At 46.8% G+C, this 11,436-nt stretch overlaps 2 protein-coding genes across 2 annotated transcripts in view; both read right to left on the bottom strand.

Annotated features, from left to right (window-relative positions):
- Window positions 1-578: 578 nt before the first annotated feature.
- Window positions 579-7,359, bottom strand: cbx4 (chromobox homolog 4 (Pc class homolog, Drosophila); the record flags this gene model as incomplete). The annotated part of the gene is made up of 5 exons (XM_084461069.1): window positions 579-1,973; window positions 3,526-3,592; window positions 6,450-6,515; window positions 7,148-7,191; window positions 7,291-7,359. 5 exons carry the CDS (start codon window positions 7,357-7,359, stop codon window positions 579-581), a joined length of 1,641 nt encoding a protein of 546 aa, XP_084317195.1.
- Window positions 7,360-7,700: 341 nt separating this feature from the next.
- tbc1d16 (TBC1 domain family, member 16) overlaps window positions 7,701-11,436 on the bottom strand; it is a gene marked incomplete at both ends in the record, with an annotated part of 20,322 nt that continues 16,586 nt past the window's right edge. The window contains 1 exon segment of the mRNA XM_084460977.1: window positions 7,701-7,779. Within this exon segment, the coding sequence (XP_084317103.1) occupies window positions 7,701-7,779 (79 nt within the window).

Here is an 11,436-nt window from a genome sequence, read left to right as displayed (position 1 = left end):
GGTGTCGATGAAAAGCAAACAGGGGGATAGAAAACTCAATGGAGAATGTATAGATTTCTCCACAATGAGAACAGTACATAGTACAAATCAATATACACGCAGGCAAATGCAATTAAGTGCTTTTAAAACTGGATCTTTGAACTGCATACTTGTTCAACCACTTCTTCCTCCCATATGCACCAAAATAGTAGCCGTTATTAAGTATAAAATATCTATAAAACTTCATACGTCTCAGGCTATAGGTTCGGTACGTATATACAGTACCTTTTTAGAAAAGACAGTAAAAACGATTGCATGACACCTGGAGATCCATACAACGGAGGGGGATTTTTTCCGGTAAAATACATCCACCTGAACGGTCGCTCAAATCCATGAGGGCACCTTCTTGGCTACTACATCACAGCGGAGTTACAGTATAAAGCATCATAAGAAACATATCGATTTGAATGATAAATTATAAAACAATTCCCATATATACAAAATTCTCATTAGTTGTTTTTGTTTAGCTTTTTTTTTTTGACATATGTACATATTAACATGGCCGCCGTGTAGTCCACCGTGATTGGTCCAGGAACTGGTTAAACAGGAACATATTCCTTAAAGGTGACAGTCAGACTGTTCGTAGTAACATCCGTGATGATAATATTTCCCATGAACGGTGAGAATTTTAGAACAGGCACCGCCTTAGCCTTCTCTGTGGATTTCGGAGACCCCTCTACCAGTGTAGTTGAGGTGTTAACAGATGCTAGTGCTGGTTCTGGTTCGGGCTCAGGCTGTTTCCTGGTCTTTGGACAGCTAAGATCCATGGGCTCGTCCTGACCAGTTGGGTCCCTGACCCCATACCCGCTCCTCGGCCGCGGGCCGCTACAGTGGAGATCCATGGGCTTGTCCTGGGGCGGCGTGACCTCAGCGTTGGGGACGCTGAAACTCCGGGAGCTCAGGACCTTCTTACACACGCCCCTGTCCTCCACGGGCTCGGACAGCTTACGTTTCCTGGCGCCGGGGATCGCGGGGATCCGGATCTGGTTGACCGTCGTCTGGGCGGAGATGCTAATGTCCGTAGCCCACGGGGTCGGAGGCGAACTGGCGGTCAGCTGGAGCGGCAGGTCGTCGGGGAGGTCCGCCTGACCCCTCGCGACCTCCGTGTTGTATTCCTCCGCCGTGCTCGGCGAAGGTTTGGAGAAATGTCGGTCCTTCGGAGAGCATTTTTTGGGGTGCTCGGCAGCGGGGGGGGAACTCCCGTCGCAGATCTCTTTGGGGACACTTTCGGCCGGTTTGGGGACGTCCTCTTTCCGGTCGCTGCGCTGTCTGGGTTTCTCTTCGGCCGCCGAGTCGGCGTGTTTACCCTTCGACGACTGGGCCTTGCTGCCGTCCATGTACTTGCTCATGACGATGACGATGCGGCCGTTCTTGTTCTTGTTCTTGATGATCTTCATCTTGCCGCCAACGGCGGCGCCGGGCAGCGACGCCTCCTTGGGGCCGGGCTTCACGGCGCGCTCGCTCTCGCCGTCGCCGACCGGTTTGTCGCCGTCCGCGACCAGGTCCGCAACCTTGCTCGCGACCAGGTCTCGGACTTTGCTCAGGCAGCCCGTGTCTTTGTCGCGCACCCATTTCTGCTGCAGCGCCGGGGGAAGGTTCCAGCCGGGATTGGGCGGGTTACCGGGCGACTCCTGGAACTTGACCTCCTTGGGCCTGGCGGACTGGGAGTCGTACATCTTGGGGTCGGGCTGGTACTGGTGGTGCTTCTTGCTGTTGAGCTGGTAGAAGTACTTCTTCTTCCCGTTGGCCAGTGCGTCGGCGGGGACTTCTTGGCTACTGGGCTGGTACTGGTGGTGCTTCTTGCTGTTCAGCTGGTACTGCTGCGGCTGGGACCTCTGCGTCTGGACAGGGTCGGACCTGAGGCGGTTCTCGGCATCCTGGGAGGTCTCCTCAAAACCGGCCGGAATGCTGGATCTCCGGGCAAACGATGGAACCTGGAGGCAAAGGGGAGAAAAGTGATTTTACTTTCCTCGTCCAGATGAACAAAAACATTTTTTGAAAAATGCATTCGTATCAAAAATGTAGACGCACAGAGTAAATAGAGAACAATCAAGAAATAGGAATTTACATTGTAACACAATCGTTGTTATTGTTGTTATTTGTTGTCATTGTGTATCGTAACCTTTATGTTTAGTTGTGTATCGTAACCTTTATGTCTTTTTTTTTCAGGAAACTGTGTTGCTGCCACTCTTGGCCAGGATTCTCTTGTAAAAGAGATTTTAATCTCAATTAGTTTTTAACCTGGTTAAATAAAGGTATATATATATATATATATATATATATATATATATATATATATATATATATATATATATATATACACACATACACAACACTAAGGTCTAGCTGTTAGCCAAGCGCGAGAGCCCCGACATAGCTACTCATTTACAAATGGTCACCGCACCACCTCTACTACACTTGCAACACATAAGCATACATAAACCCATGTTCTACAGAGAACCCTTGCATAGAAGCCTTGAGAACCAAAGGTTCTCGAGCTTAGTGGCCCATAGGCAGGAGCCTGTCTCCTGATTCCTTAGCTTGAGGTACAAGTCCACCCCCTGGACATGACGCTAGCCACGGGGAACAGATGTTAATTCTGCTTTCGGACCATCCAATGAGTTCTCATCCCGTTGGACTCCTCCCGGCCCCCGCCATCTTGTCCCCTCCCCCTCCTGTTCCCTAGGGCCGACACAGGGGTATTTCAGCGGAACGCTCAAGCCGCTCGGATAACGACCTTAGGTCAGGGAAGTGCCACTCGACATGTCACGCTCTCTCCCTGAGTCCACAGTTTGTGTGTGGGTCTGGGAGAATGGCACAGCCGACCTCTTAAAGAGTTGTCAGTGCACACAGTGATAGCAATAAAGCTAGCTTGGACGGTCAGAATCCGATTTGCCACAGAATTGGCTCCCCGCCCCCCCCCCAAAGAGTCTAAGGCAGTCGAAGTAAAGATGGTGTATTGTTGTTCTTTCATTAAATATTAACACTGCTTTGATGAATCATTGGAAAAGCTAATCTTGGATGAAACAGACATGGAAACGGAGAGGAGAATTTCCCACAGGTAACACTGATTCACAAGGGGCCACAAGAACATTTATTGAGAATTCCACTTAAAATGCTGGAAAAAAAAGAAACATTTGCACACACAGCTTTAGCATAAACTAAAATGAAAGCTCGGAAATCAAATTAATATGCTGAAGCAATACTTTAATAACCTCAGGCAACAGACTGTTTCATGATGAGTTTGTGCGAGCAGACCAGCTGGACGACGCAGTCTCTATCTCTCTGCTAATGCAAATCTACTCAAAATAACCACAGCCATAATGAGAGGATCTCCAAAGCACCTGACACAAGAGCCCCCCCCCCCCTCCCCAACCCCCTCCTCTCCAGAAAATACTGAAGTGAAACCAGCAGAATGGAAGTGCCTGTAAATACAGTCGACATGTTTCTGTCGAAACCGTGCGATGTCGAAACGTTTTTTATTACCTGAACCAACGGATGTTTCGGCTTCGGCCCCCGTTTGCGATATCCCATCAACTGATCCTGTCTCTCTCTGTGAAGACAAAATAAAATCACATTTGTTCACAATTTATGTGGTTGTTTACGTCGAATATGCTTTTGTGTCAACAAAAGAGTGATTACGTCGTTGGACCTTACATGATTTATACAGTACGCTTTATGCAAATTGACTACATCCAGAAATCCAATCAAACTATTGGACAGCTAACAGGTTCTATGTTTCTGGTGCATTCTATGAAATGTGACGTGTTCAAGGTTTGTTAAAGTGGAATTCTGCTTAGGAAGATTAATGAAGGTTTGATTGCGACCGGCGAGAAAGCATAATGTTCTTTATTTGCATAGCTCTCTCCATGGTAATCAGCCCATTGCATATCCTCATTACGAGGAAGAAATTCAATCAGGGAGAATCTCTCTCTCTCTCTCTCGCTCCACCACTCTCTCCCACGGTGAACCTTGACCTTTTCTTTGCCGCGGTCACATTCAAATCATAATTAGGGTCACGGGGGTGTGTGCGGCGAATGGAAACCCAGGGGTGGTTGGTCCTGCCGACCGGGCTTGATGCCTACTAAGGTCCATCGAAATAACAAGCTGGCCTGGTCAGAGAACACCGAGGCCCTATACAGGAAGGGTCAAATGTCAAAGCAGACTGATCTTTCCGAGGAGGGTCAGGTGGTCAGTGGTGGCCAGTGTGCCGTCGTGTGCTGGGGGAACAACGCGCCAGGACCAGTTTCTACGCTCCTACGTGCCAGCTGCCATCAAACTGTACAACTACTGTAGGACTTCTCCCATTGGTTGATGTTGCTGTCTGTCTGTCCCCCCCCGCCCCCCACCCCGCCTCCCTCTACTTGCACTTTGAACTTTTTACTACTGACTAAAGTTGATGCCATGCATATTTTACTATTTTAGATTCATACTTTACTATTTATTACAGCACAGATAGTTTTAGATGAATGAGACACTTCTTATTGTATTTATTTGATATTTGATTCTATATTGTCTCTTTTAGTACAGTACACTGTCCTCTGTTTTACACTTTTCCTGCCTGTGCTGTGTGACAACCAAATTTTCCCATCCGGGGATAAATAAAGGCTATCATATCATATTGTATACATTGTACTGTACACCTGTCAATTTTGAATTTGAACAGCCAATTATTTTTTATTTCTTTATTCAAACACGCCAGCAATCAGTTCATATTTGCATGGGTTCAAATTGCGGACCGCCTCGCATCACAGAGGTTGAATGGGGGAGGAGTTCACTACCAGGCCTAGTTTGAATCCCTGCGCCATCCGACCACGCCGCCTGTCTGTGCCCCGTGATGTAGTAGTAATGTATCCTCCCAACCTGCTGGTGGCGTCGCTGCCGACTGAACTGGACCAGGGCTGAGTTTCCCAGAGGCACCGTAGCGCTACGTTCATCGTAAGCTACGGCGTTCATCGTAGCGCTACGATGCCTCTGGGAAACTCAGCCCAGATCGGTTCGCACGTGGGCTCCCATAGCCTTCGCGTCACATGACCGTAGAGCACGGGCGCTCTAGACGCGGTGGAATAACTTGGCGAGCGCGTGGTCGACGCGGACGCCGCCGTGAACTTTCCCCGCACCGTGACGCAATAACGCGTGCGATTCGGCGTGCGAGAGACGTACAGCGGGGCGACCTCCTATTTACAGAAGATTTGGCAATTACCCTCTCCCGTGTCGGCTCCCCTCCCCCCAACCCGCGGGAGAACGGAGCCCAGAGAGGAGCGTTCCGGCCCCCGACACACACACACACACACACACGCGCAGGCGAGGCCACTGGGGGGCCGAGGAATAGACGGGGACATATGAGGTCACCCTGAGACAAGGCGCAGAGCAGCGGGAGTCAATTAGCGTTTTTCATATAACGTGAAAACCAACCCCTCCCCCTCCGTTCAATCCGATTGGCCGAGGACCCCGACGGGAACAGCGCCCGATTGGTGGCCTCGGGGGCCGGTGTCTCGTGACAGTGGGTAAGGCCAGCCGCCCGGACACACTGCTGTTGTGACACTCTACCGGAGTTAAACGGTGGCAGTGACATATGTGTCCATTAGCCCAATCAAGTCTGCGTGACATGGTGATGAATTTGTGATTTCCTTCAACCAATCAGATGTTATAGCCATTAGGGTCTAAGTATCTCTTGGCCAAAACATGTGCAATTGTGCATCATATCAATCAACAAATATGATTAAAGCCCTTGCGTTTAGGGTAATCGCAAAGGTGAATATAGGCCTATGATTGGACATTGTGTTACCTTGTGGTCTTGGGTAGGCTAGCCTATTGTTGACTTGGGTTTTACGATTTTAGATTCACAAAACTGGGCCTAGCTCTTTGCTTTGGGCTATTTGTCAATTAAAGCTTAGTGAACTATTTGAATCATACATTTATGATATCATATATGTATATTTATATATATATATATATGAGAGGTTTTGTCATTAAAGTGAGACCTGGAAAGACTACAGTCCCAACTGGCTATGGTCTCCCGACAACATGCAAAGTGGCCCGCATGCGCACAAAGAAGCACGTTTCAATATTTGACACATCGTGCTACGGTCCACGTCATGTTTTTTAAAGTTACAAAGAATAAACATCCAATTCAAAACAAAGCTGAATTCCTGTGTGGAGGGGCCTAGGGCCTAGTTGACACCTAGCCACGGATTTATAATTGCAACTATTAAAAAAATGCATCTCAAACATTAAATACGCACACTTGTGTCCAATTCCTCCATAAGTCTTTTTTTAATTGTCCCACGGAGCGTGCAAACGTGTTCCCCGTGGGATGTGACCCCCTAGGGTATCAATAACAAGAGGTACTCCACGCCCCTCCTCCCATGCCCATATAAGGTCACGGGCCCAGCTCGAGGCTCTCTCACCTGTTTTGGAACCCGACGAGGAGGCGCGGGTCAAGGATGTTCTCCTCGGGTTCCCATGTGTTGTATCTGCAGAACACACACACACACACACACATCTTCCGTTAATCCCTGAGATAAAACGTATCACCAATATCTCCAAATGAGTGTTCACTTTTTTGGTTATGTGCTGCTGCTACTAATACAAAGTCTTCTTACATCAAGAGCCGTTACGCATTTTTTATTTGGCCATCATACCAAAACATGTTTCATTATAATGGATTCCTCTGTTGGGTGGGTGATTCACTGCGACTGGCAAGGAGAGTCCATTCCAAAACAAATGCGGATCACATGCCTACCACGGCAAATAACCCCTCGGTATGTGGTTGGATAGGATACGCAAGGGAGAGCTTCTAAATGTTCACAGAGGGTCAGTGCACCGAGTTACAGTCGGCCATTTTAGCACCGCTGTCTCGTAAATTCGCTGGCAGTGCAGAAATAATTAAAACGGGATTACATGGCTGTGCATACCCCTCCTTTCCCTCGCATAAATGAGTCAAGGCATCCGTGGCGACACGGGAACACACACCGACCCGACCACGCTATCTCCAGCGCCCCCCACGTCAGGCCAGTTTTTGGAGGAAAAACATTGGGTGGCTGCAACCCGTACGAGACCCCCATAGTTTCAAATGCATGCATACATGCTCGGTGTGTGCACTTACTTGGGAGACCACCCTCTCCACTTCACCAGGTACTCGATCCTGCCCTGCGGGGAGGAAGGAGAGATAGTGAGCCACTTGACAACCGATGGAACATTTCCTCTCGCAATGCACGGTGCTCAAATGCGCGTTGACGTGACTGTTACCTTGCGAATGCGTTTCTTCTCGATGCTCTCCACCGCAAAGACGTGCTCTCCCGCTGCAGGTAATTCCATTCTCGCTCGAATCCCGAACGGAGGGTTGAAATATCAGCACGGTTGATGCCTTCGCTCCTATAGCGTCCTCGGGGTTTGGGTAGTCCTCCAGTTGTAAGCAACCAAACTGTATTCCCTCCCTCCTCTCCTCTCTCCTCTCTCTCTCTCTCTCTGCTCGCTCGCGCTCTCTCCCCCTCCTCTCTCTCTCTCTCTCTCTCTCTCTCTCTCTCTCTCTCTCTCTCTCTCTCTCTCTCTCTCTCTCTCTCTCTCTCTCTCTCTCTCTCTCTCTCTCTCTCTCTCTCTCTCTCAGAAGGATACTAGCGCGCTCGAGCTGCACGGTGCAATAGCACGGGCACGTGACGTCAGGGCGAGGAGGGGGGAGGTGAAAGCAGCGCGAGGTTGTCCTCTTCCTCCTCCTCTTCCTCTTCCTCTTCCTCGCGGCTCGAGAGAGGAGTTGGACCGACCGCGCGAGAGGGAGATATGGAAACGCGTTCGCGTGCCACTTAACAGACTTAGTGACGTGTGTGTGCGTACTTGCATGTGTGTGTGTGTGCGTATGTGTGTGTGTGTGTGTGTGTGTGCGTACGTGCATGTGTGTGTGTGTGCGTACGTGCATGTGTGTGTGTGTGTGTGTATTTCTTGTAGGGTCAGGTTAAGTGCCACACAAACAGAAAGAGATGTTGAGAGTTTGAGTTGAACAACATTATGACAGGTTGCAAAAGTTGAGTTTGACATGGGGATTTTTACGTTTGCATTGGCATAAGACATCAAATTATGTTACTCTAGTCATACCTATATCATTTTCCAAAGACGAAAGGGAACACATTTGTGTTCTAAATTGGACATAATCTGTATTAATACCTTGGGTATAGAGAATAATAGTCAATCAGTCTTATTTAAGGTGCACAAGGCGCGATTGTGTTAAATCTTTGGCGCAGCGCAAACATGCTGTAGGCCCTGTAATAAGATGGTTTAGATCATTTAAAAGTTGCATAACACACGGAGTTCGTCTGCAGCATGAACTTATTGCTTCAAGGGATGACAAACATGTGACAACTTGGCTATGAGGACAGCTGGTGTCAACTCAGTGAGACATGAACATGCTTGGCGACATCTAGTTTTTATTCAAGAAATGAAACGAATTGACACAGTCAAATTTTTACCCTGAGATACGCGTTTTAGTAATCTCAAATGGAGTAGTTTCATAGGCTACTCGAGAGTATAGTGAAAATCTGAAAAGGCCACTGTCGGTTTACCACAAATATAGGTCACACCACCCAAACATGAGCCAAGTTATGTCCCCAGGGCACCTACAAATGACATTTGCACCAGACGGATGGCGCAGTCTATCTTTGGCACCTTTATGGTGCCTGTGTTAGGTGGGCCTAATGTGCTCTCCAAAAACCAATAGCCATTACAGTGTCCACGATGAATGAACGCCCTCACACCTTCCAGTTTAGATCAACCACATAGGTATAACAGCAAAACTAGTCTTTTACAACATTTACTTTAAATGAATGTAGGCTATGGCATAATTAGTCAACTAATTATTAAATAATGAACTGATTATTCTGATAACACCGGTGCGTAATGGAGATTAGGCTATTCTGCGTAAAACACTCGTTTGATCAGATGGAAACGGACATTTTGCTTTTGAATGATAATAGATTGGACTTTTAAATGCAGAATATGGCTGAAATCTCGAGGTGAAGTCTGTTAATCCACTTGAAAATAATTCAGCACCACAAGGGTTAAAGGCAAAACCCGCCACAGAGCGGCAACAAGCAGCCTATTGAAACCAGGCACGATATGGCGCTGCGCCTCCATATATGGTAATGGTCTTAAACGAGCGAAATATCGCCCCATTTACCAGCAATACCGACGTTTCACTTATGAAACACACACTGAGAGACGTCGAGACGCCGCCTATTGTGAAACCAGTCGACGAAAGCAACATATCTTATTCATATTCGCGTTTTTCCTTTGCCCTTCAGCTGCGGTCAGGAGCGCATACGCCCTGCTCCCCTAGCAACAGCATGCAGGGGCGAGGAGAGATAGGGATGATTCAACACTGCTGTCGTCAATGCCACCCATCCCATAATTAAATGTCACAGGTAGAGATCACGTCCCCTGTAATTCGCGAGTCTCTCATTTGATAAGCGTGCTGAAAAACGAAATGCGTAATTGGAAGCAGCTCGAAGCCATCATTGAGTGACATAACCTACAATTCGGACGTGTCTAGATTCATTCCTGCTCTTAAAATATTACCAGGTAGATCTTTTGTTCGATTGTGCCATGATATTATTCATATAGGGGGTGAAGAGAGCGGTCCAGGGAATAGACCAGCCCTTTTGCTTCTGACGCAACCGAATTATGCATGGTGTTGCAGGCGTCTCCAGATAAAAGCTGGTTGGGATGTTGAGTTAGGCTACGTTTTGTATGGTCTTTTCACGTCGATGCAATCATCCAACTCAACACAATCAAGCTCAACTCTTACTGGGGTGTCTCACAGCTGAGCACAAACGAACGATTCATAATAGCTGGGACTTAAGAGGGAATCTCATATTAAAAGTGCAGCTGTGTCAGATAAGGAATGTGTGTGTTCCATGTTTCACTCCATCCTGCAGAATCTACTATTTTTGTTCTATCTCTCTTGTGCTCTACTTCAATAGTGAGTTTGACCTAGATGTCAAGAGTAGAGCAATGCTCTATATCGTTATAGACATTATGAACAAGGTGAAACATGACAATTGTTGATTTTTGACTGTATTATCATGTAGTCCGCGGGGGTTTCACGGTGACGTGGTGGATATGATTCATTTCCTCAAACTGAATTGTGTGAAATAGCTCGTTTGTTCTCTGTGTTGGGTTCTGTGAGGTTCTCACCCTAGACCTTAAGTTTAAAGGGTGAAGTTCTGGTCCATGATTCTCCTCTCCCAGGTTGAATAGTCTAATAGATGTCCTGTGATATTTTGGGAATGTCTTTAGTTAAGACAGGAGGCTTATCTTAAACTAGTTTTATGACGCGCTTTATTCAGTCATTGATGATACACCCGCATGCACACAATTTCTAAGTTAATTTGCTTCAAAATAAATAGATAAAAACGTGTAATGTTAACAGTAATTTGCTAAAAAACCAAAACAAATGCAACTATGGCTGCTGCTCTCGTGCATATCTTTAATTAAGCTTTTCATGTTAATTTATGAGGATTTTCATGTGGATTTATGAAGCTGTAGGCCTATTACATGCAGGTTTTTCTACAAAATTAATAATTCATTATTAAGCTATGTTCATCATGGTGGATTTTTATTTGAGCCAGTTTTCTAATCAGTGGCTTAAACTAGAGGAACTATTAAAACAGTTTTCCGAGTAGTCTAGACGCCTTGAGATTTCAGAGAAATGTCAGTTAGAGAAAACATTTCAAGTCTTTATCTCTAACTTGTATCAAGGTCAAAATGTGGTTCCGGCTACAGTTGGAATGTGTTAAAAATAGACACGAGAATACCTGGGATGAAAAGTCTTTTGTTTCACTATCCGAGGTCATTTTCATGGACATTTATCACGGCGGACGGTAGGAACACCAGATATCCTATATTATAGAACCGTTTAATCACTAAGAAAGTCCTATTCATCAACAAATGCTTTATAGTCTACTTTTTTGTGAATGGTTGAGTTCATTCTCACGCACAAAGTTGCCCACAGAAAACAACTCGATTATCTAAAGAGGCCTGCAGGCCGAGACAGCGCGTGAGAGACGCTTGCGTGTGTGTGTGTGTGTGTGTGTGTGTGTGTGGTTGTGTGTGTGTGTGTGTGTGTGCGCGTGTGTCTCATTGTGAGCGTGCACGCGTGTGCACGGCAAGGAGGATCTATAAGATGTGGATCTATAAAGTGTGTGTCTATCCCAGCGATGTGCAAGCATGCATGGTTGTGTCTGCCTGTGTGTGTACACGTGGATAATGTTTGTGTTTGTGAGAGTATACGTTTGTTTGTGAACGTGTGTGTGCGTACGTGCATGTGTGTGTGTGTGCGTACGTGCATGTGTGTGTGTGTGCGTGTATTTCTTGTAGGGTCAGGTTAAGCCTTGGTCTCTGATCTCT

The sequence above is a fragment of the Borostomias antarcticus genome (assembly GCF_949987555.1).
Source record: "Borostomias antarcticus genome assembly, chromosome: 35".
Classification (NCBI taxonomy): Eukaryota; Metazoa; Chordata; class Actinopteri; order Stomiiformes; family Stomiidae; genus Borostomias; species Borostomias antarcticus.
The sequence above is the reverse complement of the archived record's forward strand: the minus strand, read 5'-3'. Positions and strand labels throughout refer to the sequence as shown.